This window comes from Budorcas taxicolor, chromosome 1 (genome assembly GCF_023091745.1).
Source record: "Budorcas taxicolor isolate Tak-1 chromosome 1, Takin1.1, whole genome shotgun sequence".
NCBI lineage: Eukaryota > Metazoa > Chordata > Mammalia > Artiodactyla > Bovidae > Budorcas > Budorcas taxicolor.
Window position 1 is genome coordinate 128,993,430 of NC_068910.1, and position 19,028 is coordinate 129,012,457.

General features: G+C 45.6%; 1 protein-coding gene across 4 annotated transcripts in view; it reads right to left on the bottom strand.

The window, feature by feature from the left end:
* Positions 1-16,714, bottom strand: part of POPDC2 (popeye domain containing 2) — a 30,665-nt gene extending 13,951 nt beyond the window's left edge. For 3 of the 4 annotated variants that reach the window (XR_008200314.1, XR_008200315.1, XM_052649873.1), the window contains exons 1-3: positions 15,830-16,714; positions 10,946-11,054; positions 4,685-5,235 (exon numbers count right to left, since the gene is read on the bottom strand). Coding sequence is in view for 2 of the 4 variants with exons in the window: in XM_052649873.1 (XP_052505833.1) it covers positions 4,729-5,235; positions 10,946-11,054; positions 15,830-16,320 (1,107 nt within the window). In the remaining 2 variants the exon portion in view is untranslated. The remainder of the gene's footprint in view (positions 1-4,684; positions 5,236-10,945; positions 11,055-15,829) is intronic. The other variant, XM_052649874.1, reaches the window with a different exon arrangement.
* Positions 16,715-19,028: the final 2,314 nt, after the last annotated feature.

The following is a 19,028-nucleotide window of genomic DNA, read 5'->3' on the forward strand; positions in this document are numbered from 1 at the left end:
AGTAGGGGGAGGGATTGGGGAGGGAAGTGAGAGTGAGAGAGAAGGGGAGGAATTTGCAAATAACTATACATAGAACAGAATTTTAAAATACATTATACATTAAACTAGGAATATACAGCTTAACAAACTGCCTTTGTATATTTTATCTCAATTACTCCTCAAGCAACCTGATAACATCAACAGAAGCTACCTATTTACTTACTTCTGAACAATACTGGGTAGTGAAACTCAGTCATGTCTGACTCTTTGTGACCCCATGGACTATACAGTACATGGAATTCTCCAGGGCAGAATACTGGAGTGGGTAGCCTTTCCCTTCTCCAGGAGATCTTCCCAACTCAGGGATCGAACCCAGGTATCTTGCATTGCAGGCAGATTCTTTACCAGCTGAGCCACTCTCTCCAGAGGATCTTCCTGACCCAGGAGTCGAACTGGGGTCTCCTGCATTGCAGTCAGATTCTTTATCAACTGAGCTATCAGGGAATCCCATTTACTTACTAGTAGATATTGATTATCTATGAGACTATTAGCCCTGTTCCGCAGCTAGGGAACTGCCCTTGAAGGTAATTATGTGGCAGGACAAGATTCACAACTTAGAATCATTGAATCATAGCATCACAGAGTTAGAAGGCACCTTAATAGCAATAACATAACACATCCTTCGCTTGGAGCATGAATCACCTTAAAAAAAAACCTCTGAGAAGATTTCTTCTGATCACTAGTTGAATTCTTCTAGTAACGAGTAACTTACTACTCCTTGAGGCAATCCATTCTCCTTATAGCTTTCAGTCCTTAATTCATCTTTGTCCTCAAGAACGTCACCCGATTAAGGTGAAGATATCTTTTCAAAATTTGAAGATATTACTGTTGTCCATCTCTTGCAGATTAAGCATCTTCCAGTCTTTCAGCTGTTACTCATGATTACTCATAATATGATTACCTGGCACAGTGCCTGAAATACATAGTGGATACTCAGTGAACGTTTGTCGAATTGGTTCTCTGGCCTTTGGTAATATGTCCCGGTCCTGGCCTCTTTCCTTGACCACAATTAGTCCCCATGTTGTAATGTGTTTCTCATTTCTTTGTTTATTTAAATAATAAAAAGGAAGCAATCAGAGTCTTTACTTTCAAACTACAGAGTCTTCAGAACAATTTGAAAACATAAGCTAAAGTGGCCAAATTTTAGACAGCTTTCAGTTAGTTTGTGATAGTAGACTCAGTAGCTTGACTTAACTGACCACTTCAGAGATGTATTCATTGAGCATCTCCTGTAAGACATCAAATGAAACATTGTGGCGTGTGTTCATAGAATTACCAGGAAAGATTCTAGAGAAGGCAGGGTTAATGTGAGGTCTAACTGTGAGACCCTGCATGAATACATTATTGTACAGTATTGCTTTGCATGTTAAAAAAGTAACAACCAGTTTTGGCTCAGTTCTCCGTACCACCAGGCTGAAAACTGTGCTCTTCAAAACAAACAAACGAAGAATGCTCCAGTGGAGACACTGACTACTTTCAGTTGGATTTAAACTGTCTTGGTGTGAGGCACAGCACTGCCGTCAGTGTGACGCAGCTATGTCATTCCCAACAATGCAGAATCCAGTCAGCTTCATGGCTCTTAAGTTAAGTTCTGGACCAGCATGAATAGCAATGAGCTTATAGTTTTGGTTGCGGAAGAGTCAGGGACTGGATGGTGAATTGTGCCCTGCTTTGGAAAGGAAAGAAGTAAACTGCTACCAGTCTTGAGGCACTATGCTTATTCATTACAATAATAACCATAAAAGGAGTTTGATGACAAATAAGTCACACCAAACGTCCCAAAATACAATTTGGGAAAAATGTCTCTGGGCTAAATTATCCCATTGTCACAAACTAAAGCTGTCTGAAATTTGGTCAATTTGATCACATTTTCAAATTGTTCTGAAAACTTTGTGGCAGTTCAGTTCAGTTCAGTCGCTCAGTTGTGTCCGACTCTTTGCGACCCCATGAACCGCAACACACCAGGCCTCCCTGTTCATCAGCAACTCCTGGAGTCCACCAAAACTCGTGTCCATTGAGTCAGTGATGCCATCCAACCATCTCATCCTCTGTCATCCATCCCCTTCTCCTCCTGCCTTCAATCATTCCCAGCATCAGGGTCTTTTCAGCTCACTAGTCAGCTCTTCTCATCAGGTGGCCAAAGTATTGGAGTTTCAGCTTCAACATCAGACCTTCCAATAAACACCCAGGACTGATCTCCGTTAGAATGGACTGGTTGGATCTCCTTTCAGTCCAAGGGACTCTCAAGAGTCTTCTCCAACACCAAAGTTCAAAAGCATCAATTCTTTGGCGCTCAGTTAACACAGTTTTTTCCTTTCTCTCTGTTACTTAAACCAAAAACGATTCTAATATATTCTCTCTTTATACTCCAAATACTAGTAAGTATAAAGAAAGTGAGTTATATTAGCAGTTTTCTCACTGTGAACCTCAGAAAAGGCTGAATTTGGGAAGAAGCCTTTTTTTCAATAGTATTAAGAATAGAGGACCGGAGAGACAGAGGTGGGACCACCTTGCATGTGAACATCTCACCTACCATGCCTCTCACATGGTAGGTGAGATTCTTCACAGGTACAGAATGGAGAGAACTGATAGTCAAGTAGGACCCTGCTACCCAGCAGAGAGGAGGACAGCTCCAAGTCACAAGAGAAATCATAGTGAAACATAGCCGCAAGTTCTTGCTGGAAGACACACTGATGTCCAGGGGGTTGTGTCCGTTATAAGGTTGCCTGCCTGCTTCTTTTTCCTCCTCTGAACAGTTCATCCTTTTCCTTCTCACATAAGCCCAGGAGGGCCTTGAGGGGGCCAGCTGGGTCAACACATTCATGTGAAGGAAGTAAGATTCAGTGAGACTGTGTGCTTTGCAAACAGAAGTTGAGCCAGACGTAGCAATCAGGACTTTGGGCTCCCAGTGCAGGTCTCTTGTCTAAAACACTGCCTGCCTGTTAACGTTTGGGAAAACTCATGCATGAAATGTGTAGCCATCAGAGAAGAGAATTCTCACATCCTCACTTGAATGGTCTTCTTCATAGGGTTAGGGAGAGGTACTGATCTCGGAAGAGTCAGGATTAAAAATTAAGTTGGGCATATAGGGCAGTTTAGGAAGAAGAGATGGAGCAAGATGGGAAGTGGAGGAACAGGAAGAAGGCAACAGAGAGAGAAATACATGAATAGTCAAATAGGGTCAACGTGGAGGAAAAGTATAGAGAGGGGAAGTTAACAGAGAAGAAGCAGAAATGGGCCTTTTTCTTCTTAAAAGCAGCACACTGAGGAAGCCGAGGACTGAGCAGAAACTGGAAGGAGGGGAGAAAGAGGAGAACAAATAGAGCCAGGAAAAGAGAAGCAGGCAGAATAGGAGGACCCAGGGAGCTGTGTGAGTTCAGAGTGTGTGCAGGCGGGTAGGTATGGGGACAAAGAGTGGGGCCCACGGGACAGAATTCACACACACTGGTGGGTAGGCTAGCAGGGAGGCGACTGTCAGCGCAGCGGGGGACGGACACTGGGAGAGGACCACACAAGTGGAGGAGGTCAAGAGGGTGATCTGCTAGACGCTGCTTCTAAGGACTGATTCCATAGATGATTAGTTCCATATCCATGAAACCAAATAGCTAATCTTTTAGCACTCACCTCTCTCGCCTCTTTCTCCATTTATGTGATTTGCTTTTCAAAATGTACAAACATTCACTCACTTAACCTCAAAGTACCCTAGATGCCTTCCTACCTGAAATAGTTCCTTGGGAAAAGAGTGTTTCCTAAAGAATGATTAATCTCTTAAGCACCCCTCCCTAACCTTGGAAATGTCTTCCAATTTGAGAACAGTGGTATTTTCCTCAGGAAAAGCCAGGCCTGCACCATGGTTGGGTGGAGTCCTAGAGGAAAATGTCACAGCATTGTGAGAGCAGTCAGAGGGAACATGAGAACAATTTCCCAGAACTGCTCAGCAGAGCCTTTTATGTACACTCTCCTGAGCTGTACACACATTTTCCTACGTCAGATTCACGCCCACTCTACCACCCACAGTTATGATTTTCTAGGAAAGTCATTCTATCATGGTAACATTCACTCAGCAGTGTCCAGTCCTGGGCCTGAGCAACACACTCTCCACTGGGTCAGAGAATAGCAAGGTGGGCACATTTTCCTCCCAGAGTCATTAGCCTCCAATCACAAGCCTCTTTGAAACAGGGGCGATTTTAACAGAAGTGCCTGTCCAATCCAGGCTAAATAATGACTGCTTTCTGGAGCTGACTATATGCCAAGAAGAATCATTAGGAATTTGAGCCATGCCAGCTTTTTAAAGTATTCTTTAAAATGCATGCCATAACAAAATACCCTTTAGCCTTAAATGTGACCTTGGTTATTAGCACAACTTTGGAAAAAAAAAAAAAATTAGCAACCTATCTGCTTGGTCAAATGTCAGCCAGCCAGACCACTTTTGAAAGCAATCACAATTAATAAGGGATGAGTTTTTTTAAAAAACCCTCATGCCTTTCATGCAACAGGAGTGAGTTGCTATCTGCAGGGTTGGGTTAATGCCACTTTCTGGGAGTCCTCTGAGAGGACAGGCTCCATGAAATGATTTTTTGCCCTCATAAACCAAGTTAAGGCCAGCTATTGGCAAGACTGCAGCAGCTGCCTTCTGAGTACTTACACAGGTTCCCGAGCCGGGGGGCTGTGCCCATGTTAGTTCTCCCCTCACCTCATGTACTCCCCATCACTCTTATAATCCATGAATGATTCTGATCCCGACACCTCCTCAAAATCCTCCAGAACCAGACTGGTGGAGTCCTCACCCAGGACGCCGCTGTCGGGCCTGGACATTCTGACCCAGGGAGGAGGTGCAGGAGAGCTGGTGACCAGTGGAGGTGGGGAGCTAGGAGGTGTTTGCTGGACAGACGTGTACAGGGCCTGAGGAGGGGTTGCCGCCGGCTCACGGACTTCCTCGTCATCCTTCTCAGACTCTGGTCTTGGATCTGAGGCAGCAGGACCCAGGACGTGGTAGAGGCTGGGGAGACGGATGTCAAAGCGCAGCCCGAACTTAGCAAAGAGCTTGTCATTGAGAGCGTAGAGCTTCTCTGAGATGTCATAGCCCAGCAGGACCGAGAAGAGGCGAGATATGTATCGCTCTTTGGTCAGAAGGAGGTGGAGATTTTTCCGGGGCCAGGAAATGTAGCTACATTCAGTCTCAGCTGTCAGAGTGACCTGAGAGGGGTCAGGGACAGAAAGTGAAGGTTGAAACTTAAAAATGTGTCCAAGCTTAGTACAGAGATATATGCAGTTTACTTGGCAAATCGCTGCACTTTGCACTTCTCCTGAAGAAGCTACGGAAGTACCTCTCCAGGGCCTTGCCTTGAAGAGGTCCAATGAATGACTTTTATTGTGTGCACTGATATGGTGGGAGGGATGGAGTAGGGGGGTTGTCTTGTGAAGAGCCCTGAGATCACCTCCTGGAACCTCACAGTCCACCTCCAGTCTCTTCAGCTCTCAGACACTATGTTCCATGGCTGATCCCGCTAATGGCTGCAGAAGGTTCTGAGCCTGTTGTGATCCCAGGAGAGAATAGCGGCCTCCTGGTGCTCAGAAGAAAGGTCAGGATGCTGATGACAGTTTTTAAGGATAAAAGATAATATATTGGAGTTGGGACACAAAGAAGAATTGGGAATAATTTCAGTGAGAAGAGAGCCTCTGATCAGGCATGCCAGGCTACATCAAGTGGACAGAATGCTGGCCTGGTTTCCAGACCCATGAGCTGCACTTGACTTGGGCTCTACAAGTAGCCAAATGGATCTGATGACTAAATTCAGAAAAGGGGCGTAGAGGAAAAGGAACTCTTTTTTTTTGCGGGGGGGGGGGTGAGGTGCCTTGCAGTTTACAGGATCTTGGTTTCCTAACCAGAGACAGAACCCGTGCCCCCTGCCTCAAGAGCACAGAGTCTTAACCCCTGGACCACCCGGAAAGTCCCAAGAGGCACTCTTAAGAACACAAAGTGGAAGGATACCCCACTCTCCATTTATATAGACATCTAGTAATTTCTGTGTACTTGGCTATGTGCCCATGATGCACAGCTAAGTCACACTTGCAGGGTCAGTAATGTGTGCACAGCACAGAGCAGGTGCTTGAAAAATCTTGTTAAAATAGTGATGAGTGGTAAAGATAGGTTTCAAATGCAAACATTCTTAGTATAGTAAAGGAAAAGTGCGTAGAATCACACAATTCTTTATACCCTGTCCTAAGTACTCTAAAAGTGAGCAGCTTGGCAGAGCTTAAGATGAAGATTCACGAATGGAGACAAAGAAAATGAGAAGGAGGACATCAGCTAACATTTGCTGAGAGTGACCATGTGCCAGTCATCGTGTTAAGTGCTTTATGTGGGTTGTCTCATTAAAGGTGGGGTTCTTTATCAGAAATCATGTATATAATCCTTTCATTTCATTGCCTCCAGAACAGCCCCTCTGCTCCCCTCCTCCGCTTCCCATCTGCAGTACCCCTCTTCGGTTCCCTTCCTTCATTTCCTCTACCCCTCATTCATCAGCACTCAAGTCAGGGCCTAAATTGCCTCATCAAGACCAGAAACGAGTTTCAATTCCAGCTTTACCAGCTGTGCGACATCAGATAAATTGCTTAATCTCTCCAGACTTGTTGCCTCATGAGAATACTGGTCCTCACAATCCATCTGTGGCTAATCTGACCCAACAAGTAGTTGTCACATCTACCATAACCTGTACTTTCAGTGCACTTACTAACAATTCCCAAACAAGAAATCAGAGTGCTGCACATGAAGTGGGTACACATGAGAGCTAATAAGGATGCAAGAAGTGTCCTCAATGCTGAACAGAAAAGACTGTGGGCATTCTTGCAAATACACTGTTACTTCTTCCATCTTAAGTCAAAATTTTAAAATCAAAATCTTTTTTTCTTCACTCTAGTTCCTTGGTTAGCTATCACTCCATTGATTTGCTCTCCTTTTCAGTAAAACTCCATGAAAAAGTTGTCCATACTTGGCTGCTACCAATTCCTCTCCTTGTATTCTCTCTCTTCAGCCAGCAAGGCTTCGCCCCGGTGGTCTACAAGCTGTTCCCGGCAAGGTCGCCTATGACTTCTGCATTGCTGAGTCTGATGATCAGTTTTCACGGCATTCAGTCCTCCTCATTGATATTCTTCACTTGGCTCCCAGGATGCCACACTCTCCTGGTATAACCTCCTGATTAGTCCCTTTCAGCTTCTTTTGCTACTTTTTACCCCCTTCAACTTCTAAACACTAGAATATCCCCTTTCTTGAATCCTTTTTCTGTCTACACTCACTCACTGGTGATCTTGTCCAATGTAACAGCTTTAAATATCATCTGTAGGCTAATGACTCCCAAACTTAGTCTCAAGCTCAGACCTTGTTCCTTAATTCCAGACTCAAGTATGCAACTGCCTACGCAGTGTCTGTATTTAAATGTCCATAGATGACGCAAATCTAATACCTCCCAAACGACTTCCCTCTCTTCTCCCAAAGCCAGTACTATCTGCAGCCTTCCTTATCACATTTGATAGCAGCTTCATCCTTCCAGTTTCTCAGGTCAGAAGTCTTAGAAGTTTTCTTGATCCTCTTTCTCTCACATACTACATCCAATGTGTTAGGAAATCCTTTGGGCTGTATTTAGAAAATATACACTCTGGCCCTAGGTGACATGTCTCCTTACCACCTCTCTGACTTCCTCTCCTGCTCTTCATCCCCCTCCCTCTCCCTGTTCCAGATTCATTGACCTTCTTTCTGGACCTCAAACATGCTAGTCTCTCTCACACCCAGCTTTTGCACTGGCTCTTCCCTCTGTCTAATATGCTATCCCCCCAGATATTCTCAGAGCTCACACTGCTAATCACCTCAGGTCTTTGCTCAAATATCACCAATTCAACAAAGACTTCCATGAAATCTCCAATTACAATTGCAATTATAGTTGACCCTCGAGCAACACAGGTTTGAACTGTGTGGATCCATTTAAATGGGGATTTTTTTTTCAATAGTGAATACCTGAAGTGCTACACAATTGGCTGATTGGTTAAGTCTGAGGATGTGGAACCCCAGATCTGGGGGAACTGTATATTTGGAGGTTGGACTATAAATTATGGGCTTCCCTAGTAGCTCAGCTGGTAAAGAATCCACCTGGAATCCAGGAGACCCTGCTTTGATTCCTGGAGAAGGGAAGGGCTACCCACTCCAGTATTCTGGCCTGGAGAATGCCGTGGACTGTATAGTCCATGTGGTCTCAAAGAGTCAGACCCTACTGAGCAACTTTCACTATAAGTTATACATGGATTTTCTACTGTGTGAAAATAACCCTACCGCCTATGTTGTTCAGGGGTCAATTGTATCTCTCCCTTAAACTATTCTATTTTTTTACTATAATTAATTATTTTTAACATATTACATAATTTACTTATTCATAATTTCTATGGCTAATTTTTTGTCTCACCTACTAGAATGTGAATTGCATGAAGGCAGGGACCTTCGTCTGTTCTGTTGACTGATACACTCTGAGCACCTTTAATACTGTCCAGGTGGGAACTCCCTAGCAATCCAGAGGTTAAGACTCCATACTTCACTGCAGGGGGCATGGGCTCATGAACCATGGGTTCAATTCCTGGTCAGGGAACTAAGATCCCACATTCCATGTGATGTGGCCAAAAATAAAACCAAACAAAAACAAACCATGTAGTGCCCAGGTTACTGTAACAGCTCAATAAATATTACTGAAATGAGTGAATGAATTAGGTGAAAACTACTAATCTTGTAAGTTGCAAAATAACTTGATGTTGTTTTCTCATGCCCAGTATAAAATCCTTCCTAAATATCTTCAGAAACCAATGGATTGACTGGTTTGACCAGGTTTTTCTTTAACCTTCACCTTCGAAGCTGGTTGAATGGATTAAATGAGATGATGTACATAAAGAGACCTTGAGTCCAGTAAAACATGATGCTAATTAGAGAAATAATGCTGATTTCCATGTGATCGCTCCCATGTTATGTTCTCGGTAACTGATGAGAAGGTCGCAGTGTTTAACAGTCAATAAATTGTTCATTGAATTCTTGAGAGGTGTGATGGAATGTTTATCTCTTTTGGCAAACTCAATAAGAATTATGATTCAGTCACTGTGGATTCCCTATTAGTCAACAAAGACTATGCAAATGCAAAGGCAAGGACAAGACGAACTACAACCTGAGACAACTCTTGACATTTGCAAAGAGGAAATGGGACTTCACCGAGCCAAGAGCAAGTGTGTGGATCTCAAGGCTCCCAGTGGAGGTGCCTACTAAAAATACAAATGGAAGAAATGTGACAGTCCCTACATCCCTCTCAGATGCTGAGAGGCCATCTGGGGTCATAGCCCTTCCTTTCAAGCATAACTAAGGGGAGGACACCCGGCTTATCCACCACCTGTTTCTCGGTTTCAGTGTCAGAAACAGAGCCTGGTCTGGCTGGCTCAGGACCTGACTCAGCCCTCCTGAAGGTTCCTGTGGCTCTGAGGGAGTTCTCAAAGGTGACTGCTGAGCTGCTTGGAGAGGATGTGAGTATGTGGTGGGGGAGGCACATGTTCAGAGGGGGGCCTGTGGCTGATGGTCCAGGCAGGGGGATTAGGATCGCCCCTCAGGGCCTGTCCTCACAGAGCCAAGAGTCAGGGTGGGGCGGAAGCAGGCCCAGCCAGGTGGCACCGCCTGGCATGTGTCTATTTTGGGGCTGGCATAAGTGCTTGCCTGAGGAACTTCCTGATAGAACCGATAGGAGACAGAGGGAACCCAGTCCTGGCCAACTGTCTGGACAGGGGAGTCCCTATGATGGTGTATATGTGTGACCTCCACTCTCCTGGTAACCCCCCATTTTAAAAAGGAATAGAATAGTGGTGTCAGGCAACTTGGTTTTGCCACTTTCTAGATGAAGCGCTTGGGCAAATTACTTGAGGTTTTCGTTGCCTCATCTGTTAAACAGGTTAATAACAATATTCAATCCAGAGGACTGTTGTGAGAATCAATAAGGCAATGAAACAGGTAGTGCCTGTCACATGCTAGCCGTGCAGTAAGTGAGAACTACAAAGAAGGTAACTGAAATCTGAAGGACTGACAGAGAGGAGAGGAGGGCTTGAGCAGCCAGGCCCTGACCTTAGACAGTGTATGTGATGCCCTCTGGAGCACTCTGAGACACCAGTGGCCTACTGGCGAGGCAGTTCAGTGAAACTTTACTGAACACCTACTACTGTGTACAAAGCATTGCCCTTTGGAGCCTGGAGATGGAGAGGAAAAGCCCAGATTTCTACGTCAAGGAATTTACTATGCAAAAGACAGAAAGAAAACCAAATCGTACATGTGCGCAGTCAGCATAGTAAAAGGAACAGAGGAGGCGCGCAGGCAATGTGTGGGGGTGGAAGCTGGTGAGGTCAGTCTGGGCAGGCTTCAAAGGAAGTGAGACGCCATAGCCTCCTCTTGATGAGGGAAGTGCATTTCGGATAGAGGCGACAATAGGGGCCAAGGCACGGCTGTGTAAAACAGTGTGGTATGTTTGGGGAAGTAATTCAGCATGGCTGGTGTGAGCAGGAAGTGTGAGGAAAGGGCTGGAGATGCGGCTCCAGGATGTCACTAAAGGTCTTAAGTCACTCTCTAAGGAGTGAAGGCTTTTATCCTGTGGTCACTGGAGTCTTCTGGAAGAGTTTTAGGCGTAGGAGTGACATGGCCCCCCTTTCAGGGATCAGCGCCTCCCTACCCTACCCCTCCTCTGCCAGGCACTTATTCCACTGGAGGAGAGTGCTCCCACCTCTAGCATCATACTGGCAGTAGTTCAAAGGTGTGCAAAAAGAGAGGAAAGATGGAAGCACGGATGTTGCTGGGTTGCAGTGGGATGGGCTGGGGCAGTGCTGCCATGGGGCTCCCTATTACCTGAAACACCCCCTCCTCAGAGGGATGCAGCGATTCCCACTCGGGAGAGTCCATGAACTGGTAAGGAAAGATGTAGTGCAGAAACTGCCCGTCCTGGCTCACACGAACCCTGGCAAAGGGAGAGAAGAGACTGTGTGGGAAAAGAGAAGTGGTTACCCAAAGCTTCTCCAGAGTTTAAATTACATGTTAGAAGAGTGGAAAATGACTAGGATCCAGAATGGGCTTTTTCCTCTTTTACCTAGAAAACTCAAGAGTCTCAGTTTCAACCTCTCTTCTAAAGTCAGTTGTACTGGGAAAGAGTTTATTGAACAAAGAGGGCAGATCAACAAGCTCTGTGAGGTACATCCTGTCCAGTTGGAAGGAGCTATTGTTCCACTTTTTTTGGAGCTTAATTGTCTAAAAAAAAAAAAAAAAGTATGGAGAACCTTCTGTGCTCCTGGAAGTCTGGGAACCTGGAGATGATCTGGTCCTTTTTTTTTTTCTTTTTCACTCTTCAGCTGCACTGCATGGCAACTGCTGGACCCCCAGGGAAGACCCAATAATCTGATCCTTACCTTTCGGGATTTCACAATTTAGTGGAAGTCACAGGGACATAAACAACTAGCTGTAAGTCAACAAGCACTATTGTGAGACAGGAGACTAGAGGAGGGAGAGAGCTTAGTTCTCTCCAAGTGGCAGACTTCTCAAAGACGACATTTCGGCTGATTTCTGAAGGATGTATAGGATATTGAGAAGCGGATCAGAATGCGGATGAGGATCTGAGAAACCCAGTATGGAATTCTATTTTCCAATATCAGCTTTTCCCCTTCCTCTATAGTACTGGAACTTTTTTAGCAGGCTCATGACTGCCCAGCTAGACAATGTTTCTCTACTTCCCTTGCAGCTGAGTAGAGCCATGTGATTAAGTTCTGGCCAAGGGGATATTAGCACTCCATATCTTGCTCCCAGTGAATGCCTAGATATATATGTACATGTGCAAATTATCAAAGACCACTATCAATTAACAAACTTTATATATTATCTGACAACTTAAAGATGGAAAACAGAAAGGGATGTAGGTCTCAAACCAAGCCCAGAATGTGGTGTCAGCCTACACCCTCTGATAGCAGAAACACTCTTGCTTCTACAAGACCTATCAAAATGTGTAGCTAGCCACCAGAACTTCCCTGAGTAATGAAAGGATGCAAGAGAAAATGAAGTGCGCTCCTACCTCATGGGCTTCACATATTCTGTTCCCTCCAGCTGCCTCTCTTCCCAATCCACACCTTCTCCTCAGGCCTCAGCTTATACATTCCTTCCTGCAGGAAGTCTCATCTGCCCCCCCAGAAAATTTAGGTCCACTGCTTATATGCTCTCATTGCACTTTGCCTTCCTCCTTGAAATTAGTGACTAGAGTCACTAATTAGTGACTCTCTTGATAGACTGTAAATTCCAGGAGTACAAGGAAAATATTTTTCATTTTTTAACAAGAGATCCCTAGTCTCTAGCTCTCTTAATAAATATTTTCAGAAATGGGGAGGAAGGAAGAAAGGGAGAAAGGAAAGGAAGAGGGATGGAAAGATCAAACAAATAAACTCACTGTGTCACCATAAAGGGGACCAAAACCTCAAGGAAAAGCTTCTCGAACAAAGGAAGAAAGACAACCAGAGAGAATGAAGCTGCTGCCATACACACCAGATCCTCCCATCCTTCATCCTCGTCCCATGCAAGGAATCTGGCCACCCAAGTAAGCCACTGAGGAGGGACAAGACTTTACAGTGTGAGTAACATCTAATGAGGGGCTTTCCAGGTGGCAAAGAATCCACCTGCCAACGCAGGAGATGTGGGTTCAATCCCTGAGTGTTTTGTTTTGTTTTCCTTAGCTTTTGCAGTTTCAATCCCTGGATTGGGAAGATCTCCTGGAGAAGAAAGAGACTGATTGCATTATGAAAATAAAAAAGGACGTCTGAGGTTTTAGCAAAGGGCTCCAGATGAGGTATGCATGTGAGCTGGGGAGGTCTCCCTCAGAAGCCCCCACTTCTCAGCATGGAGTTCTATTCTGCTGCTTCAAGGTGGGTGGTACCTCACCAGCCACAGATAACGATGATTCTCTTTTAAAGTCGGAGGCTGGTTATAGACTAGAAGTCCTTTCCTCAGCTCCAGTTTTACAAAGTTGAGACAGGATGATGTTGAAAGATATCAAAACAAAACTCTTACTTCAAATCTTGAAAAGCAAGAAAAATATTGAAAGTAATAACTTTTAACTTGAGTTTTTGATGCTAGGTATACTAGGAAATGGAGAAGGAAATGGCAATCCACTCCAGTACTCTTGCCTGGAGAATCCCATGGATGGAGGAGCCTGGTAGGCTATGGTCCATGGGGTTGCAAAGAGTCTGACATGACTGAGCGACTTTGCTTTCACTTTTCACTTTCATGCACTGGAGAAGGAAATGGCAACCCACTCCAGTATTCTTGCCTAGAGAATCCCAGGGATTGGGGAGCCTGGTGGGCTGTCATCTAATGGGGTCGCACAGAGTCAGACATGACTGAAGCGACTTAGCAGCAGCATACTAGGAAATGGCAACCCACTCCAGTACTCTTGCCTGGAAAATTCCATGGATGGAGGAGCCTGGTAGGCTACAGTCCATAGGGTCGCAAAGAGTTGGACATGATTGAGCAACTTCACCTTCTTTCTTTCTCCAGTTCCTTTTGGAGACGGAAATGGCAACCCACTCCAGTGTTCTTGCCTGGAGAATCCCATGGATGGAGGGGCCGGGTGGACTACAGTCTGTGGGGTTGCAAAGAGTCAGACACAACTAAGCAACTAACACACAGCCACACACAACACTAGGAAAAGGGCTTCATGGGTTGCTCAGCTGGCAAAGAATTTGCCTGCAATGCAGCAGACCTAGGTCTGATCCCTGGTTGGGAAGATTCCCTGAAGGAGGGCGTGCAACCCACCCCAGTGTTCTTGCCTGGAGAATTCCCGTGGATAGAGAAGCCTGGCGGGCTACAGTCCAGGGGGTCGCAAAGAATCAGACACGACTGAGTGACTAAGCACAGCACATATTAGAAAAAACCACACTGAGGGGCCAAGCCCCTCTCCCCGCTTCACAGGAGCATGGTCTACACGTTCATGATAAATCTATCATATACAAGATACCTGAACCATATAATAATTATTATGTGCTTCCATAAATGAGCACCATCCAGCGCAGTGGGTGTTTCTCCTACCTGTCTTCATCCCCTCCTTAGAACGGAGATACTAGGAGATGCAAACAATATCATGGGTCTCATGAACGAGCATGTTTCCTAAACTGTCCTTATTTTAAGCATGGAATTGTAGGTGGCAAACATTTTGGCAATAGTCATAATATATTTGTATCTACATGTGTATTTGTTTACACACATTCATTTATTTATACTTCAACCATAAATGAAATGAAACATCACAAAACCTCATAGCTCATTCAACCCAGGACCTCAGTGTCCAAACAAAATTAAGACATGTGTACATTATACTTTGATTCTATACATTAGTCCATAATGTATGGTATCCACATTACTAGTAGTAGTTGTGGTAGTACCGTCATCATCAATGTCAAAGTCTTTTTCCCCACTGGCAATCTTATCTGGTTTCTTTTTTTCTTTTCCCCTTTTCTTTCTTTCTTTCCTTTTTTTTTTTTCTTTGAATCGCTGCATTCTTCTGGTCTCAAAAAAGCAGGAAAGAGGAAATTAAGGACAAAGTTTTTAAATACTCTATTTGTTTTCCACTGAGCCAGTCCAAGTATATAGCAGGTGAAGATGCTTACTATCAGATGCTTAGCTCCCACATACAAGTCCCATTAGGGCAATATTTCAAAGAATTCACAATTTCCTACCAAATGTGCAGCACAGAGCTACACAGTATTTGTTCAGAAGAGATCAGTCAATGGCCAACATTCACATGCAGGCTAATCCTGACAAAGCCCATTTTGCTAAGGTCTGACTGTCAGCCTCCTTAAAATGTGTCAGCCAGGCGTCTCCAGCATATCCTCAAAGAGACACACACGGATTTCGCCACTCTCCCCTCACTCTCTGGCCCTCAGATTTATAGCACTTTACTCCCGGTCTGTAGGAATCTCAATAGAACAATCTGGAATGGAAACGTGGACAAGGGTAACCTCATTGTTGTTGTCGTTGTCGCTAAGGTGTGTCTGACTCTTTTACAACTGCATGAGCTGTAGCCTGCCAGGCTCCTCTGTCCGTGGAATTCCCCAGGCAAAAGTACTGGAGTGGGCAACCATATTCTTCTCCAGGGGGTCTTCCCGACCCAAGGATCAAATCTACATCTACTTCACTGGCAGGCAGGTTCTTTACCACTGAGCCATCAGGGAAGCCCATTCCTGCTCCATATCTGGGCATATATGGCTTTACCATAGAATCTGCATAGATGTCTGCTGATATCTCTGATGTCCTGGCATGAGCAGGGGTTACAAAAAATCTCCCATTTTGGCACTGTTCCTTACACATAGTTGGCACTTAGCAAAGGTTGAATGCGTATGGAAGAAACTAATTCATCTTATTGAAATGCTTGGTTTTTCAAAGCTTAGAGATAAGGCTGCAGTTTAGGCATGACATGCTGGCATGTTGTGGTCATTTCAGAGCCAGGGTCAAGAAGCATTCACCCCACACCTCGCAGCAGCAAGTATATTCACAACTCTTTCTGCCAGCCATGAGCTAGTTTCCTCATGAAAAAATATTAAGAAAGGGGAAGCAAGTATATGCTTAGAAAAATCTATTTTGGTTTGTTTGACTCGCCACATCCTTCCTCAATGGAAGAGATACGAAATGGAAAGGGAGGCACTGGGAAACGAGAAGCGTGGGAGTGGGGAAGAAATGCTGGGTAGTGACAGAGTGGCTTACCGGCCAGAAAGCAGCAGGGACAGGCGGTCAATGGGCGTCTCGCCCTCCACGGCATAGGTCTGCTCCGTGGCCAGAGTCAAGACCTGCTCCTCGCAGCAGCGCACGATCTCCTTGTATGCTGGCAGGGGCACCTGCAGGGGCAGGCACAGCGTCTTGTAGAGCAGCTCCAGCTCCTCGGGGAGGGTGCCCTCACGCAGGCGGTACACCAGGTGTGCCAGCTGGAGCACGCAGGCTATGGCCAGCAGGACGCTCCAGAGAACAATGTCCAGGCCGCAGGCACTGAACCAGCCCCATAGCACACAGCACAGGTAGCCTGTGCCCAGGAAGCCGAAAAGGTAGAAGCACCCGTACACCCCGCTGCCACCCATGAAGCCCAGGAGCAGGAAGCAGTTGGCCAGGTGGAAGACAGCCCCTTCCAGGTCCTTCCTCCAGGCGATGCACAGTGGCCCGTGCCCGAGGAGCTGGCCCTCCACGCTGCCGTTGCTGCTCATCTTCGGGTCTCAAAGCCTGTCGGGCTCTAAGACTGTCCCCACATGGGAAATTCAGGAAATGGGTCAACCTGTCCTCCCAGCTGTCGTCTCACCTCTGGCTTCTCCCCACCAGCTCCACCTTTCTTGGGAGGAATGCTTCCAGCAGCTTTGGGAATGAATAGCAAAACATCATATACTTCATGGAGAACTGAAAACTTTTCTTTCTCTTTCCCTCAGCAAGGCTCTGGCCCTCCTGGCAAAGCTCTGGTAAGTGTCCTCGGCTCCAGGTTTCTTAGAAGAGTCTTCACATTTGACTCTTGGCAGGAAACCTAAATCGTCCTGAGAAAAAGATAGGGCTATGGGGCTGACAGCTTCAGCAGTGAGGGATAATAAAGCAGCCGCATCCTGCTCTCTGTTGTTCCCAAACAGAATGCAGAGCGCCCGGCACGGGAGGCACATTTGTGCTCCATTTGGAATGTGTCTCTCTTGGCACCGGAAGAAAGGGTGACCCCAGATGGATACCATGTTTGGAATTGGAATCCAAGAGGTACTGGCAGTGAGAAAAAACAGGCCAGGCATACAGGCAGGCTGGCAGAGCACTTAACATACCTCCCCAGAGGACAAGATAAGGCCTGGGCAAGAGAGGCAAGTCAGGGGAAGGGGGCAAAGGGGGTGGACAAAGGGAAAGCAAGCCCAGAATTTACTGTCACACCTCAGGTAGGACACTGTCCAGAGCCCCCTTTGGGGAGGGCTCGGGGCTCTCCTGAGGTAGGAGGGCACATCAAGGTTGGAAAGTAGGGGACTATTATCAGAAAAAAATCCTAACAGTGAGAAGTGGAAAACCCCTCGAAGGCCTTTATGAAGTCATATTGGAAATATCAGTAGGCATTTATTTGACATTCATTAAACGAAAATAGCTATACAAAGCAACTTTTGAATTCTTTCTTCTGCATGTATCTGGATCTAGTAATAGTTTATACAATGGTGATACATTGCTCAGACCATCATCCCACCCACTCCAATACTGACAAATGATAATAGCCATCACCTATTAAACACCTACAAAGTGCCAGATCTAGGTTAGTTATTCTATACACACATGATTTAGTCATCACACAATTGCATTCCAAATAAATATTGTCGTTCTCCTAGATCTGAAAGAAACTGAGGTTTAGAGAGGTAACAAATTCCCACACGTAGTGACAGAGACAGGATTTGATCTTGTCTATCAGACTTACAGCCGTGTCCCAAGTAGTTTGCCCAGGAAGTGGAAATTCAAGACTAGATCCAGGACTCCTAACTCGACTCCCCCCAGGAAGTCTGAGGATGTCCAGGAACTTCTGGATGACCCTGTGGTCTGCTTTGGGTCACCAAGTTAAAATCTGGGAATATGCAAACACTGAGCAATGTCCCTCTGGCCTCCAAATGACTCCTTGCTTCTGTTTCCTTACTACCATTACTCCTATAGCCCCTGAGGTCTGGGGCCAGGGATCGGAAAAGTGGAAGGGCACCTGGTAACCTTCTGGAATTATTCAAGCATTCCCTCCATAGAGGCCTTTATTATACTCCTGGTAACCTAACTAAAATTAGTGAGAAGTTAGGAATTGTCAGATATGCTGAGGAGTAGGAATTTTCAGCTCAATGCATACTGAGCGCCTGCTATGAACCAAGCATTGAAGAGAATCAAAGTTTCCCAAGAGCTCTCACTCTTATCAAGAGCTGTCTCAGAAAACAATGGCGATTCAGTGTGGGAAGTACAGTAACTGAGTTGAGTCTAGGAGAGGTGGCAGCCTAAGAGGAAGATGGCATCAAGAAAGGAAGACACAAGGGCTAACAAGGAATTTGGGGGCCAGGATTGAATTAGCCAGATAGACGGAGAAGAGGATTTCCACTGGTAAGAACAGCAGACTCACGGGAAGAGAGGTGTGAAAACGCACAGCATGCCAAAAGCTGGTTCTTTTTCTTGTTCAGTTACAATCGCCTGACAAACAAATGTGCATCTTATTCCCTTTTTTCTAAAGTTGAGCTGGGAAATCAGTGGTAAAGGAAAAAAGTGAGTGCCTGGAGAAGGCCTCCCCTTCCAATGCCCTGCCCCACACACCCCGACCCCCAGCCTTTCCCACAGCAGTGATTTCGATCTGTGATATCATCTGAGTAGTGGAGTTGGGGATTTCCATATGCTGCTCTTCGGTCACCTGCCTGCCTCCCGGCCAAGCCACCCCCTTTAACGAGCAACAGTTGCTCATCCCTCCACCTTAGTCATGCACCCCCCTGAGCTGTCAAGTGGCTGTCTCTGCCAGCCTGTGAGCAAGGAAATCAGAAGCAACCAAGGCTCTGCCCAAGATAGAATTTCAAAGCAGGTCATCTTTCTCAGTCAGCCTGACCAGTGGCTGGCCCTGACCCCTTAAAGAGACAGGAGACCCACTGACTGTTGCTCTCAGCCTAGCTTCTTTGTCAATTCACAAATGTGTTCATTTGAGCAGAAGGTACTAACATATAGCAAGCAGGTATTATTTCCTCATGTCTTCCCATGATGCCTTTTTTTTTAAATGGAAGAAATGAACTCAATAAGGTTAAGGAACATTCCCAAGGTGATATAGTATGTGAAAAGAGGCTAAGGCTTAGGTCATTGCGACTCTAAATTGTATGTTCTCTGTGCTGTATCACCTTGCCAGCTACTTTTGGAAGTTTATATATGTCCATGTGTAGGCTCATTCACTGTTACGGGG